Genomic DNA, 16580 nt, shown 5'->3' on the forward strand with positions numbered 1-16580 from the left:
TTTGTTCAGCGCGTTACAAATATTACTGGTATTAAAAATGTCCTGAAAACCTATAGTAAAATGTAGTTTTTACTGGGCCTAGATTTGGCTAACAGCATTTGGATATTTCTGATATTTGCCAGTTAAATTTTGAACTTTTCAATGTTATTATTAATTTAAGAACCATTTGTTGAGCACTTCCAAAAAGCAGGGCATACCAAGAAGTCCAAGAGAATCTGTTTAGGGATGTCGGGGTGAGGGTGGGGGGCTGATGGAAAAGGTAAAATTATGATTAAATTAATTTTTAGGCTATGCCTCATTTAAAAAAAAAGAAAAGTGGCAGGTGGGAAGAATCTGAGGCACTCTTCAAAAAAAAAAATATCGCAATGATCCAAAAACGGGAAGTAAGGGTTGAAATAATAAAATGAAACTGAGAAGAGTTTCTGAAATGTAATTAGATCCTGCACTGCTTCCAAGTGGCTGAAGCAGTGAGGGGAAACACCATTACCGGATTCACATTGCCTGTCTGATAAAATCCCAGCAATAGCACAAAAGAAGCATAGCAGTTCAGGCTATTTTGCTTTCAGGCCACAGAGCTAGTAAATGACAGGACCTGGCAGGGTTCAGACCCAAGTCGGTCTGACTACAAAGCCGGATTCTTTTTACCACATACCACCACCATCTCATCTGCAGTTCTTGCCTTTCTGTGTGATGTGTAGGAAAAATACCTTGTGTTCTGTGTAATGCTTATTAGGTGTGTAACGTACGTTCACATCCATTATTGCATTTGTGTCTTATATCAACTCAAGGAGGCTGGCAAGTTTTTTCCCTTCCTAGAATGGCCATCACACCATTTTAGTATTTCTTCTATCTATCCATCCTGAAGTAATAGTAGCATACATTTTTATTAAGAGGAAATTGAGGCCTGGAGGGTTAAGTGACTTTAACTTGGCTTGAAACTTGTTTTCTGATTCTTAGACTTAAGAATTCTTAGTGCTTTTTCATACTTGACAAATTGCTTCCAGAAAGGGTCAGGGAAAACCCATATGGTTTTTGGACTCTGATGCTTGGGTTTATCTACCCATTGAGGATGTAATGCTGACTACATATCTATATTAATAATAATATTTGATCTATTTTTTAACTGTATTGATATTTCTAGGACATGACTGGGGATGAAGGGAAATTAATAGAAAAACAGTTAAATGATTTATATTAAACTTCTACAGTGGTGTTCTGAACTGTATTTCACACCACCATTTCCTTAAGGAACTTTCCGCTCCAGCCAAATTTAACTACTTTTTTTTTTTTTTTTGGCTGTGTTGGGTCTTCCTTGCTGTGTGCGGGCTTTCTCTAGTTGTGGTGAGCCGGGGCTACTCTTCGTTGCGATGCGCAGGCTTCTCATTGCGGTGGCTTCTCTTGTTGCAGAGCACAGGCTCTAGCCGTGCAGGCTTCAGTAGTTGTGGCTCGCAGGCTCTAGAGCACAGGCTCAGTAGTTGTGGCGCGCAGGCTTAGTTGCTCCACGGCATGTGGGGTCTTCCCCGACCAGGGCTCGAACCCGTGTCCCCTGCGTTGGCAGGCGGATTCTTAACCACTGCGCCACCAGGGAAGCCCTGAACTACTTCTTATGGCAAAGATTTCTCTCCTTCTTGTCCCTCTCTTTTCTCCTTCCTCTTCCTTTCTCCTGTCCAACTTCATCTCTCAGTGTCCAGTCCTAATGCTACATCCTTAGGAAATTTTTTTTTCTTCTCTGGAGTCAAACCAACCACTTAATCCTATAAACTCCCATAATAATGACAATGATTGCTGACATTTACCGGGTTTTACTTACTACTAGGCATTAATTTAAGCTGCTTTTGTCTATTATCTCATTTAATCTTCTCAACAACTTTCCAAAAAGGTATTATTATTATCCCCATATCATAGATGAGGAAACGGAAGGGGAATAAATTAACCTCTTTAAGCTGATACCAGGATTCCAAGCCAGAAAGCTATACTTCCACCACAGGTCTTTGTAGCTCTCTTGTGGAACGTCTCCATTTTATTTTGGTTATGTGTGTGATGTGATGTTTGGTTGTGTATATCCTTACTGAGCAAGACAGTCTACCATATTTTAAGTTAAGACAGCAATTGCCCATTTGCACATTCTCCACAGCACAGTGCCTTGCGTAAAGCAGGTGCTTGGTAAATATTTGCTAAATTATTGCCTGCATGCATGAAATAACAAATTGTAATCTTGGGAGATGATGTTTTTCCACCGTTATTCAGTTTTAGCTGGTCTTAGATTAAATACTTAATCAATTTGGCCTGGGGAATTTTAACATGAGTAAGCAAGAGTTGGGGCAAACAGAAAACAAAAACTGAATTGCATCACCCTCACCTTGATGAAGCAATTCTGTCTGAATGCTGCTCTGTATATAGTCCTTGGCCCCCGTTCCTTGGCTCCTTAATCCTAAAATAGAATCACAGATTCTGACTGCTTGAAGGACCTGAGAGCCTCTTTAATACAATTCCTACATTTGTAGATGAGAAAACTTGATGATTCGAATCTGGTTCTTCCGGCTTCAGCTTAGTAGCATTCTCTACCACAAAACACTCACATGCTTGTTTCTGACTGGAATAAACTGTGGCTCCATTCCCTTTTCAGCTTATTTGAGTAAATATTTTTGCTCTGCCCTGTTTTTTTTTTTTTAACATCTTTATTAGAGAATAATTGCTTTACATTGTCGTGTTAGTTTCTGCTGTATAACAAAGTGAATCAGCTGTACGTATACTTATATCCCCATATTCCCTCCCTCTTGTGTCTCCCTCCCACCCTCCCTATCCCACCCCTCTAGGTGGTCACAAAGCACCGAGCTGATCTTCCTGTGCTATGTGGCTGCTTCCCACTAGCTATCTGTTTTACATTTGGTAGTGTAAATATGTCCATGCCACTCTCTCACTTCATCCCAGCTTACCCTTCCCCCTCCCTGTGTCCTCAAGTCCATTTTCTACGTCTGCATCTTTATTCCTGTCCTGCCCCTAGGATCTTCAGAAAGATTTTTTTTTTTTTAGATTCCATATATATGTGTTAGCATACGGTATTTGTTTTTCTCTTTCTGACTTACTTCACTCTGTACAACAGATTCTAGGTCCATCCACCTCACTACAAATAACTCAATTTCGTTTCCTTTTATGGCTGAATAATATTCCATTGTATATATGTGCCACATCTTCTTTATCCATTCATCTGTCGATGGACACTTAGGTTGCTTCCATGTCCTGGCTATTGTAAACAGAGCTGCAATGAACACTGTGGTACGTGACACTTTTTGAATTATGGTTTTCTCAGGATACATGCCCAGTAGAGGGATTGCTGGGTCATATGGTAGTTCTGTTTTTAGTTTTTTAAGGAACCTCCATACTGTTCTCTGTAGTGGCTGTATCAATTTACATTCCCACCAACAGTGCAGGAGGGTTCCCTTTTCTCCACACCCTCTCCAGCATTTATTGTTTGCAGATTTTTTGATGATGGCCATTCTGACTGGTGTTGAGGTGATACCTCATTGTAGTTTTGATTTGCATCTCTCTAATGATTAGTGATGTTGAGCATCCTTTCATGTGTTTGTTGGCAATCTGAATATCTTCCTTGGAGAAATGTCTATTTAGGCCTTCTGCCCATTTTTGGATTGGGTTGTTTGTTTTTTTTGATATTGAGCTGCATGAGCTGCTTGTATATTTTGGAGATTAATCCTTTGTCAGTTGCTTCATTTGCAAATATTTTCTCCCATTCTGAGGGTTGTGTTTTGGTCTTGTTTATGGTTTCCTTTGCTGTGCAAAAGCTTTTTAAGTTTCATTAGCTCCCATTTGCTTATTTTTGTTTTTCTTTCCATTTCTCTAGGAGGTGGGTCAGAAAGGATCTGGCTGTGATTTATGTCATAGAGTGTTCTGCTTATGTTTTCCTGTAAGAGTTTTATAGTGTCTGGTCTTACATTTAGGTCTTTAATCCATTTTGAGTTTATTTTTGTGTATGGTGTTAAGGAGTGTTCTAATTTCATTCTTTTACATGCAGCTGTCCAGTTTTCCCAGTACCACTTATTGAAGAGGCTGTCCTTTCTCCATTGTATATTCTTGCCTCCTTTATCAAAGAAAGGGTGACCATCTGTGTGTGGGTTTATCTCTGGGCTTTCTGTCCTGTTCCATTGATCTATATTTCTGTTTTTGTGCCAGTACCATACGGTCTGATTACTGTAGCTTTGTAGTATAGTCTGAAGTCAGGGAGCCTGATTCCTCCAACTCCATTTTTCTTTCTCAAGATTGCTTTGGCTATTCGGGGTCTTTTGTGTTTCCATACAAATTGTGAAATTTTTTGTTCTAGTTCTGTGAAAAATGCCAGTGGTAGTTGAATTGACTCTGTAGATTACTTTGGGTAGTATAGTCATTTTCACAATGTTGATTCTTCCGATCCAAGAACATGGTATATCTCTCCATCTGTTGGTATCATCTTTAATTTCTTTCATCAGTGTCTTATAGTTTTCTGCATACAGGTCTTTTGTCTCCTTACGTAGGTTTATTCCTAGGTATTTTATTCTTTTTCTTGCAGTGGTAAATGGGAGTGTTTCCTTAATTTCTCTTTCAGATTTTTCATCGTTAGTGTATAGGAATGCAAGAGGTATCTGTGCATTAATTTTGTATCCTGCTACTTCACCAAATTCATTGATTAGCTCTAGTACTTTTCTGGTAGCATCTTTAGGATTCTCTGTGTGTAGTATGTCATCTGCAAACAATGACAGTTTTACTTCTTCTTTTCCAATTTGGATTCCTTTTATTTCTTTTTCTTCTCTGATTGCTGTGGCTAAAACTTGCAAAACTATGTTGAATAATAGTGGTGAGACCGGGCAACCTTTTCTTGTTCCTGATCTTAGTGGAAATGGTTTCAGTTTTTCACCATTGAGAACGATGTTGGCTGTGGGTTTGTCATATATGGCCTTTATTATGTTGAGGTAAGTTCCCTCTATGCCTACTTTCTGGAGAATTTTTATCATAAATGGGTGTTGAATTTTGTCTAAAGCTTTTTCTGCATCTATTGAGATTATCATCTGGTTTTTGTCCTTCAGTTGGTTAATATGGTGTATCACATTGATTGATTTGCATGTATTGAAGAATCCTTGCATTCCTGGGATAAACCCCACTTGATCATGGTGTATGATCCTTTTAATGTGCTGTTGGATTCTGTTTGCTAGTATTTTGTTGAGGATTTTTGCATCTATGTTCATCAGTGATATTGGCCTGTAGTTTTCTTTTTTTGTGACATCTTTGTCTGGTTTTGGTATCAGGGTGATGGTGGCCTCGTAGAATGAGTTTGGGAGTGTTTCTCCCTCTGCTATATTTTGGAAGAGTTTGAGAAGGATAGGTGTTAGCTCTTCTCTAAATGTTTGATAGAATTCGCCTGTGAAGCCATCTGGTCCTGGGCTTTTGTTTGTTGGAAGATTTTTAATCACAGTTTCAATTTCAGTGCTTGTGATTGGTCTGTTTATATTTTCTATTCTTGGTTCATTCTCGGAATGTTGTGCTTTTCTAAGAATTTGTCCATTTCTTCCAGGTTGTCCATTTTATTGGCATATAGTTGCTTGTAGTCATCTCTCATGATCCTTTGTATTTCTGCAGTGTCAGTTGTTACTTCTTTTTCATTTCTAATTCTGTTGATTTGAGTCTTCTCCCTTTTTTTCTTGATGAGTCTGGCTAATGGTTTATCAATTTTGTTTATCTTCTCAAAGAACCAGCTTTTAGTTTTATTGATCTTTGCTATTGTTTCCTTCATGTCTTTTTCATTTATTTCTGCTCTGATCTTTTTGATTTCTTTCCTTCTGCTAACTTTGGGTTTTTTTGGTTCTTTCTCTAATTGTTGCTCTGCCCTCTTGATCTATGCATATAAATCCATGTCAGTGTCTGTTAAGAGAGTGTTTGTAGCAGATAGGTGCCCAGCCTAGGGTGGGTCAAAGGGCATTGAATAATTTCTTTCCTTCATGATGATAGAAAGTTGAATCGAAAAGCAAGTGTATCTGTGGAAATCAGAATGACCTTAAGAAATGGTTTATTCCCTGTCTAAATAATTCAGATTTGAGTGGATTTTGGACTATAAAGTAAAGAGTTATTTGTTGGGGGAATAATAAGAAAAGGCAGTAACCTAGTCAAATTCTTTTATAGGTTTGGTTTCTTTGAAATCTAGAATATTTCCTCTTTTTTCAAAATCACCTATCTCCCTCTATTTTTTTTTTTTTTTTAAAGTGTGGGTTGGGAATCAATTTATTTATTTATTTATTTATTTTTGGCTGCGTTGGGTCTTTGTTGCTGCACGCAGGCTTTCTGTAGTTGCGGCGAGCGGGGGCTACTCTTCATTGCAGTGCACGGGCTTCTCATTGTGGTTGCTTCTCTTGCTGCGGAGCACGGGCTCTAGGTGCACGGGCTTCAGTAGTTGTGGCACATGGGCTCAGTAGTTGTGGCTCACGGGCTCTAGAGCACAGGCTCAGTAGTTGTGGCGCACAGGCTTATTTGCTCTGCGGCATGTGGGATCTTCCCGGACCAGGGCTCGAACCCGTGTTCCCTGCATTGGCAGGCGGATTCTTAACCACTGTGCCACCAGGGAAGTCCTCCCTCTATTTTTTTTTAACCAGTTCAATAACTTAAGGAGCATCGCTTATTAAGGCAGGACTCTTGTAAGAGAGTGGCCTCTCTTACTAAAGCAAAATAACTTGCAGGAGGTGAACATTCTAGAAGCAGGGCACAGAGTAGAGTGAGGCAAGCAAGCATGTGCACGACCCTGAGAGTAGTAAATGCCGCCTTAAATTCTGCAGCCACGGTGACTTGCTTGCCTTACCCTAAATCCAGCCCTGTCTAGAAGGAGCTTCTGCAGGTAATGTAGAAGTAGCTTTGCTTTGGGGGTCGTCCCTTTGATTCCTGTGGCTTTCCTATACTTGATTCCCAAGAAACAAGCCGTTTCTCCTTTAGAATTCTGGTTCAAGTGTGGATAAAACATGGCATTGTGGTGTATAGAAGGAGCTTTAAATCCCACTCCTGGTGGCTTTGACCTGGGCAAGGGTCCGACCACTTGGTTTCTGTGAAGTTAAAGAGCAGAACAGATGTGAAAGCACCCAGCACAGTTGATGATGATAGATCTGCCCAGGGGATTCTCTTCATTCCCCTCTCCCTGCCTGTTTCCCTTGGCCCAGTGAGAGGCTGGCATTTTCAACAAGAATTCTAGTAAGTACTAAAAGAGGTTTTTAAAAAGAATACAACTAGGGGCTTCCCTGGTGGCGCAGTGGTTGAGAATCTGCCTGCCAATGCAGGGGACATGGGTTCGAGCCCTGGTCTGGGAAGATCCCACATGCCACGGAGCAACTGGGCCCATCAGATTAGCAGCCTATTAAAATTCCCCTTCACTTAAAAATCACTAGGATCACTCGACTGGGTACAAAGTCCATCTTCTAACACCATACCAGCGTTACATTTTTTCACATATGCCTGACCTGTCTTCTGATTTTCTTTCTTCCTACCTCTTATAAATGCAGTTTCTATTTTTTATGGAGAGAGAAGTCAACTGATGTTCGGATAATTGAAATCTCCCTATTACCAGCTGACCCAGCCGTTACTGATTATGTAATACTTTTTGCATCTGTATCAACTTATATCCAAAGCTATTTAAAGCAAAGAGACACTTTTTAAGTATGAAAATTCATATAAATAGGCATTGTATAGTTTCAGTATTTCCTAAATTTTAATTGAGGAAGATTTTTGCTTTTGTGTATTACCTATGCTATTTTTTACTTACTGTTTTTCTTTACATCAACTTTAAATCTACTCCTTTTTAAAGACTTAGACTCGAAGCCTTAATATCTACAATCATAGATTTGATAGCTATGCTAGATAATTTTTAAATTAATATTTTCTAAAATACATTAAATAAAGACATAAGTATTAAAATGAAAAGTTTATCTATGAATCACCTAAAATTATCTTATATAGTATCAGAAATAATAACTAAAATGTACTGAGCTCTTCCCATATGCCAGGCACTTTTCTAAGCCCTTGACATGTACTAATTCATTTAATTCTCACAGTGAGATAGCAACAGTGATTATTCCCATTTTTCATAAAGGGAAACTAAGGCACTGAGAGGTTAAGTGGCTCATCCAGCTCACTCAAGGATCAGGTGCAGGTGGAATGCAGAGTCTACACTCCTAACCACTCTGCAAGAAAAATCCAGCACATGTATTCTTCCTTTTGGAAACCATTTTACCTGATAGGTTACCAGGTAACCTATTAACCTGATCATCAGTTGATTTTAATCATCTAGTTATTTAGCTCTCATGATATAAACAGCAGATTTTAAAAACAGAGAACATACCTCCTACTCTTGAGAGGATTCTAGTTCCATATTAAAGATGGGGCCTTAGAGACTACCTAGTCTAGCATCTTCATTTACAGAAAACCTAAGAATGTATTCCCCAAAATCCAGTATTCTAAGGTCTGAGCTGTAAGTAAAATTTGTCCAGTGAGCAGAAATGTGTTCACTGGGACCTCCCTGGTGGCACAGTGGTTAAGTACCCGCCTGCCAATGCAGGGGACACAGGTTCGAGCCCTGGTCCAGGAAGATCCCACATGCCGCGGAGCAATTAAGCCCGTGCGCCACAACTACTGAGGCTGCGCTCTAGAGCCCGCAAGCCACAACTACTGAAGCCTGGGCACCTAGCCCGTGCTCCGCAACGAGAAGCCACCGCAATGAGAAGCCCACGCACCGCAACAAAGAGTAGCCCCCGCTCGCCGCAACTAGAGAAAGCCCGCGTGCAGCAACGCAGACCCAACACAGCCAAAAGAATATAAATAAATTCATTAATAAAAAAAAAAGAAATGTGTTCATTGATCACTTTCTAAATCTTTTCGTCCTTTTCCTGATGTGTGTGCTCATTCAAACACGTATAAAAAGGGGTATAATACCCAGGATAAATAATTGATCTATATATGAGTGTTCTCTCTGATCCAGAGTTATTTTGAACAAGAACAATTGCCATACGGTCTGGTTCAAATCTCTGGTTTCTCTAATCCTTTATTTCAAGTAACTGGAAAAAGTAAAATATCGCAAGTACTTAGTTTTATACAGTTCTTTTTCAGTGATGTAACTGAAAAGCAATTTAAATATATTAGTGGGTTTTTTTTAATGACTAGGGCTTGTGATTGATTCTTAGTAATTATTTTGTCTTCTAGAATAAACTTATATAATAATCTTTCACACAGTCATGTAAGATTCATCATTAGTGAGTTATTACTTAAATTGTGATATAGCCACATAATTGAATACCATGCAGTCATGTAAAAGAATGATGTAGATCTTTACGCTTGACCTGGAAAGGTTTCTATGATGTAGTATAAAATTCTGATCTTAAAGGATACAGTAGATCTTATAAAAATTATATAATTAAGAACGTTCAATATTAAGAATCTAATATGATCTGGAGAAGTTCCGCTTTTTATATAGTCTCCTTCTGCAGAAGTATTCTGATATATTGCTTAAGACTTTGTAATCCACACCTGATTTTCCCACGCTTACATTTAAATTTTTTAAAAATAAGTTAACATGAAAACTAGAATTGAGTTGGGGTGGCTCTGTAGATCCTGCTTCCACCCAGAGTGTCTTCTGTAGTGACACCCACGTTAAGCAGACTCCTGGAAGGAAGGGGCGTGCTGCTCCTGGCAAGCGGATCTCCCGGCTGGGGCCTGTTTTGCAGAGATAACAGGTGAGAAAAGAAGTTGAAAATTTGCAAACTGTTTCATAGCTCCCAGATGGGAATGGAGGTGATGACAACAGAGTAAAGAGAAGATAGGTCCAGCTCCTGTGGCCTTGGGAAGACTGGAAAGGTAGCGAACGAGCAGCTGGTGGGCTGGTATGCCTTTCTGGGCTTAAAAGGAAAGAAGTCTCTCTCAGCTGCAGCGCTTTCCCACCCGTCTGGTTCACTGCACCTGGAACTGTATTGTGGGGGCAGGGAAGTGCTGCTCAGCAGGTTTGAAAGAATAGGTAAGAATCCAGGTGGGAAGCTGCATCCAGTCTGTGTAGCCTGCAGCATGACCGATCTGGTAGATCTACCATAGGGCAGGTCAGAAAACCTGGGTTTGATTCCTAGACCCAGTCTAGCTGCTCTTCTCAATGGAACTTTATCACCCCTCCCTAAGTTTCTCTTTTATCTGTAATGCAAAGAACGTGATAATGCGTTGTCCGCCTTGTCTCTGTGGATTGCTGTATCAAATACAATAATGCATTTTTAAAATATATTATTTATTTATGTATTTTTGGCTGCGTTGGATCTTCGTTGCTGTGCGCACGCTTTCTCTAGTTGCGGCGGGCGTCGTTGCGGTGCGCGGGCCTCTCATTGCGGTGGCTTCTCTTGTTGCGGAGCACGGGCTCTAGGCGCGCGGGCTTCAGTAGTTGTGGTGCATGGGCTCAGTAGTTGTGGTTCGTGGGCTCTAGAGCGCAAGCTCAGTAGCTGTGGCACACGGGCTTAGTGGCTCTGCGGCATGTGGGATCTTCCTGGACCAGGGCTCGAACCCATGTTCCCTGTGTTGGCAGGTGGATGCTTAACTACTGTGCCACCAGGGAAGCCCTTCATAAGTCTTTTAAAGCAATTAATAGTGTAGTCATTAATACTGGGCATGTAATATTAACAAATAATGAAATGTTTACTGAAGTTCAAAGTAAACTTCTACTTACTTAGATTGAAGAATGAGGTAGCAGGTTGATTGGTATTTGCAGAATTACCACATAGACCATACATACATTGATATTTTAAAAACTATATTTGCCACTAAAAATATGCAAAACACAATTTAATAACAATAGCTAACCTTTTTTTTTTTTTTGGCCACTGTGCACAGCTTACAGGATCTCAGTTCCCCAACTAGGGATTGAACCCAGCCCACAGCAGTGAAAGCCCAAAATCCTAACCACTAGGCCACCAGGGAACTCCCTACAATAGCTAACCTTACTGAGCACTTACTATGTGCCAGGCTCTGCGTAAAGAGCCATCTAAGAATTTTTTCATCAGATACAACTGCAAGTTTTATTCACATCTTACAAATGAGGTCACCAAAGTTTAGAGAGTTTAAATGACTTTCCCTTTTTTATAAAGTGCTGAAAGAAAAGAATGGTCATTTTTAAATCTTTTTTCTCTCTCTTGTTTAAATTGCATCATTTCTATTAATCTACCTTCAAGTTTACTCTTTCCTCTGCCATTATTATCTATGCTTCTGTATGTAATGTGTCTTTTTCCTCTGGCTTCTTTAATGATTTTCTCTTTATCACTGGTCTTCAGTGATTTGATTATGATGTGCCTTGGTGGGTTTTTAAAAAAAAAAAAAAAAACTTATTCTGCTTGGGGTTTGTTGAGCTTCTTGGATATGTAAGTTTATAGATTTTTATCAAATTTGGAAATTTCCAGCCATCATTTTTTCTTATATGTTTCATGTCCAACCCTCTTTCTTCTCTCCTTCTGAGATTTCAATTACATATATGTTAGACCACTGTTGTCTCACAGGTCACTGATGCCCAGTTCAATTATTTTTAGTCTTTTTATTTCTGTGCATGATTTTGGGTAGTTTCTTTCGGTACTCTGCAAGTTCACTGATCTTTTCTTCTGCACTGTCTAATATGCTGTTAATCTCATCTAGTATATTTTACATTGAAATATTGTACTCTACATTTCTAGAGGTTTCACTGTAGTCTTTCATGTTTTCCTCCACCTTCTTGAACATATGAGGCATATTTATAAGAACTTTTAATGTCCTCATCTGCAGATTTCATTGTCTCTGTCATTCCTGGGTCTGATTCTATTGATTGATTTTTACTCCTAGTTGTAGAGCATATTTTCCCACTTCTTTGAATGACTAGTAATTTTTATTGGATGCCAAACATTGTGAATTTTACATTTTGGGGCACTAGGTTTTGTGGGGTATTCCTTTAAGATGTTGTACTTTGTGTTGGCTTTAGTTAAGTTACCTGGAATCGGTCAGATCCTTTAGAGGCTAGATTTTACATCTGTTAGGGCCTTTGGTCTAGGGCTAATTAATGCCCAATGCTAAGGCAATAATACACTTCTGAGAACTCTACCCAGTGCCCTAAGTATTACATGGTCTTACATGCTGTGCCTGGTGGGAACATAAACCATTCCCAGCTTTGTGTGGGCTTCAAGAATTGTGTGGTCTTGCGCTGTCTAGTGGTTCTTTCCCTGGCCTTGGTTAGTAGTTTTGTCTCATTTGGCACAGGTCACTTCTCAGCCAAAGACTCTAGATCTCCACAGTTTGCGCCCCTCTCCTCTCCAGTGCTCTGCCCCACAGATTCTAGCTGCCTTGACCTTCCTGAACTCTGCTGCGTTTCTCCTCAGCTCAGCAGGATTGCTGGCCTCTGTTCCGGTTCCCCACTCCTGTACTGTGGCCTGGAGACTGCCTATAGGCACTAAGCTGGAGCAGTCACAGGGCTCAGGTCATTTGTTTCCCTTCTGTCAGGGATCACAGTGCTGCACTGCCTGCAGTGTCTGAAAATGGTTGTTTTATTTATTTTATTGCTTTTCTAGTTATACAAGATGGGAGAGTAAATCCAGCCCCTGATACTCCATCATGAAAGGAAGCTGGGGTCTGTGGTTTGTCTTTAAGATCTTCTTTCATAGCAGAGACTTACTGAATAATTTCAAATCCGTGCCATATATGAATAGTATTATATTAAACGAGCTGTGGACTAAGAATCAAAATCAGGGTCCTAATCCTTGCTTGGTCATTTAACTTTCGGCTTCTCACAGTACAGACTTTGGTGACACTCTACCCAGGTGACCTAGAGCAATTCATTTCTCAATTTAATTCTCATCTGTAGAAGGAAGGTTATAAATGTTCCTTGTAACACACTGAGGTGATATAAAGTGTGAACATAAGAAAATGTGTCGCTTGGCTTGGGTTGAGCTATTTTCAAACAGAAGCTAGCTTATTGTCACTCACCAGTCTTCATTGTTTACACTTCTTTTTAGGCACCGTACTGGACATACCTTTTATGTGCATTAGGACTCTTCATCTACCAGTCACTGGATGCTATTGATGGGAAACAAGCCAGAAGAACAAATTCTTGTTCTCCTTTAGGGGAACTTTTTGACCATGGTTGTGACTCTCTTTCCACAGGTAAGTTTTTAGTGGAGGTTTTTTTCCTATAGTTGTTTTTGTTTGTTTGTCTTTTAATGATGGCTTAAAAACTGAGCTGTTTGGTTTGTTTTGGTTTACAGTTGGAAGCAATTTTGCACAGTGTATTTTAAAAGTATGTTCAGGAATTTATTTTGTTTAGTGTGCCTTATTTTCATGCCAAGATTGTGCACCTTAAAATTCTGTATTTCTAAACAGTCAATGGCAATTATTTAATTAATTATTTTAAATTCTTAATGGTTCTTGTTTCTTTCAGTTTTTATGGCAGTTGGAGCTTCAATTGCTGTTCGCTTAGGAACTCATCCTGACTGGTTGTTTTTCTGCTCTTTTATTGGGATGTTCATGTTTTATTGTGCTCACTGGCAGACTTATGTTTCAGGCGTGTTGAGGTTTGGAAAGTAAGTATGCATTTTAAGTTGTACATTTAAAAATATAATCAAATTCATTTTCACTATCTGTCATACTTCATTTATCCATAGTAAGGGGGACAAAGTGTCAATCAGGAATTCAAGTTACCTTTTAACTTATTGAAGCATCCATAAATGCTACACCTTAATTTTAATCTTTTAGGTATTCTTCACGTTATAGTTACATATTTGATGATAATTGTATTTTTTCCCCCTTCTCCAACTTACTAACCCAAGTTTACATTAGACAGGAGAAAGAGAAAAATAAGGGACCTGAATAATATAGAAAAAGGATATGCACTACTTAAAAAAGTAGCATTTACAGCGAAGGAAAGCATAAACAAGACGAAAAGACAACCCTCAGAATGGGAGAAAATATTTGCAAACGAAGCAACTGACAAAGGATTAATCTCCAAAATATACAAGCAGCTCATGCAGCTCAATAGCAAAAAAACAAACAACCCAATCCCAAAATGGGCAGAAGACCTAAATAGACATTTCTCCAAAGAAGATATACAGATTGCCAACCAACACATGAAAGGATGCTCAACATTACTAATCATTAGAGAAATGCAAATCAAAACTACAATGAGGTATCACCTCACACCAGTCAGAATGGCCATCATCAAAAAATCTACAGACAATAAATGCTGGAGAGGGTGTGGAGAAAAGGAAACCCTCTTGCACTGTTGCTGGGAATGTAAATTGATGCAGCCACTATGGAGAACAGTATGGAGGTTCCTTAAAAAACTACAAATAGAACTACCATACGACCCAGCAATCCCACTACTGGGCATATACCCTGAGAAAACCATAATTCAAAAAGAGTCATGTACCACAATGTTCATTGCAGCACTACATACAATAGCCAGGACATGGAAGCAACCTAAATGTCCATCAACAGATGAATGGATAAAGAAGATGTGGCACATATATACAGTGGAATATTACTCAGCCATAAAAAGAAACAAAACTGAGTTATTTGTAGTGAGGTGGATGGACCTAGAATCTGTTGTACAGAGTGAAGTAAGTCAGAAAGAGAAAAACAAATACCGTATGCTAACACATATATATGGAATCTAAAAAAAGAAAAAATAGTACTGACGAACCTAGGGGCAGGACAGGAATAAAGACACAGATGTAGGGAATGGACTTGAGGACACAGGGAGGGGGAAGGGTAAGCTGGGATGAAGTGAGAGAGCGGCATTGACATAAATACACTACCAAAAGTAAAATAGATAGCTAGTGGGAAGCAGCCGCATAGCACAGGGAGATCAGCTCTGTGCTTTGTGACCACCTAGAGGGGTGGGATAGGGAGGGTGGGAGGGAGACGCAAGAGGGAGGGGATATGGGGATATAAGTATATGTACAGCTGATTCACTTTGTTATACGGCAGAAACTAACACAACATTGTAAAGCAATTATACCCCAATAAAGATGTTAAAAAGAAAAAAAAGTAGCATTTGGCTTATGTGATAAAATAATGAGATATGGAATCTAAAGGTCCTTTTTGGTCAAATTTTTGTGTGTCCAAAAAGGGTAACCCCTTTACAGCAGTCACCAACAACAGTAATCATGAGAGTCTCAGCTGTGGTAGACAGTTAATGAGATAATGTAATAACATTGTAATATTTGCCCCGATGCTTCATTCTTGGACACCAGGAAATAGCGCACAAGGCAGGAACTCTGTTCTCTATCCCTCTTTCCATCAGCTCCCTTTCTGCCTGATCCTTTAATAGCTGTCTGCCATTGGCTCATTCTCAGCTTTGGCTTCCCCGTCTACTGATTCTTTTTAGCCACACTTTATTGCTGCACAGGAAAAACAGTAGCTCTGAAAAAATATCTCTGATAATGATAAATGAAAGGAGAAGCTCAAAACTATGGATCGTTTAGCAGAGTGAAGGCCTTTGGCAATTTTCCACATTGACTCTAAATTAGGGAATAGTCACAGCTATCACCTCTTGAGCACTTGCATGGTTCTGGCATTGTACTCAGCGCTTTACATGCCTTATCTCATTTATTCCTCACACTAATCCTGTAAGCGTATTACTGCCACTGTACCAATGAGGCAGAGAGGTTCTGTAACTTCCTTATACTGCTAAAAAGTGTAGAGCCAGGGTTAAAACTCAAGTCTCCAAACCCCACACTTTTAACGACTGCTGCTCAGTACTGTGGGATTATCAATGTATTAGGTACTGTGGAAGGATACAAAATGCATTTTTAAAAAGTCCGTTTTAGGAACTATATAGTATACTGTATTAAAGGGATAGGATAATACTTCTGTGACACTGCTAATGCAGTCCATAACCATGTGAAAAATGACCTGCTTTAGGTTTCCACAGCACTGAAAAAATCCTAAGTAAGGAGAAGCTGGCTGTAGGCTGAATTAGTTTAGGAAAGCTTTTATGGAAAATGTGAGTCTTCAGCTGATTCTTTACCTACTGGTCAAGAACCCAAGGATCAAATTCCCAGGCTAGGGAATTCCCTGGCGGTCCACTGGTTAGGACTCGGCACTTTCACTTCTGGGGCCTGTGTTCAATCCCTGGTCAGGGAACTAAGATCCTGCAAGCCGAGCAGCTAAAAAACAAAAAAGCCAGGCTAAAAATTCAAGGCAAGTATGTAAAATTAAGAATCTGTACCTATGTATAGATTAAAACAGGCTAAAACAGAAACATAGCTTTGCAAAGTCTAACGCATTTTAGTTAATATGGTGAACTTGCTATGGTAAACTGGAGTAATATAACAATGCAATGTTCTGGTTAATTGTTGTTATTTAATGACAAATGCAATGTTCTGGTTAATTGTTGTTGTTATGGACTCAGACTTTACCTTTCTGGCTTATAACTTCATTAAAAATCTTTCTAAAATGAATTAGTTCACATTCCTGGCCCAGTTGTATATTTTATACTCATTTGCTATTGACTGAGAGCCTAATGTGTGCCTAGAACTGCACATACAAAGATGAGTCACTTGCAGATGGAATATGCC

The 16580-nt window shown here is 39.4% G+C and overlaps 1 protein-coding gene across 4 annotated transcripts in view; it reads left to right on the forward strand.

The window, feature by feature from the left end:
- The window catches only part of CHPT1 (choline phosphotransferase 1), a 39173-nt gene that overhangs the window by 1651 nt on the left and 20942 nt on the right, over positions 1-16580 (forward strand). For all 4 annotated transcript variants that reach the window (XR_011075943.1, XM_068560162.1, XM_068560159.1 and 1 more), the window contains exons 2-3: positions 13020-13167; positions 13442-13583. Coding sequence is in view for 3 of the 4 variants with exons in the window: in XM_068560162.1 (XP_068416263.1) it covers positions 13020-13167; positions 13442-13583 (290 nt within the window). In the remaining variant the exon portion in view is untranslated. The remainder of the gene's footprint in view (positions 1-13019; positions 13168-13441; positions 13584-16580) is intronic.

This window comes from Eschrichtius robustus, chromosome 13, assembly GCF_028021215.1.
Source record: "Eschrichtius robustus isolate mEscRob2 chromosome 13, mEscRob2.pri, whole genome shotgun sequence".
Lineage (NCBI taxonomy): Eukaryota > Metazoa > Chordata > Mammalia > Artiodactyla > Eschrichtiidae > Eschrichtius > Eschrichtius robustus.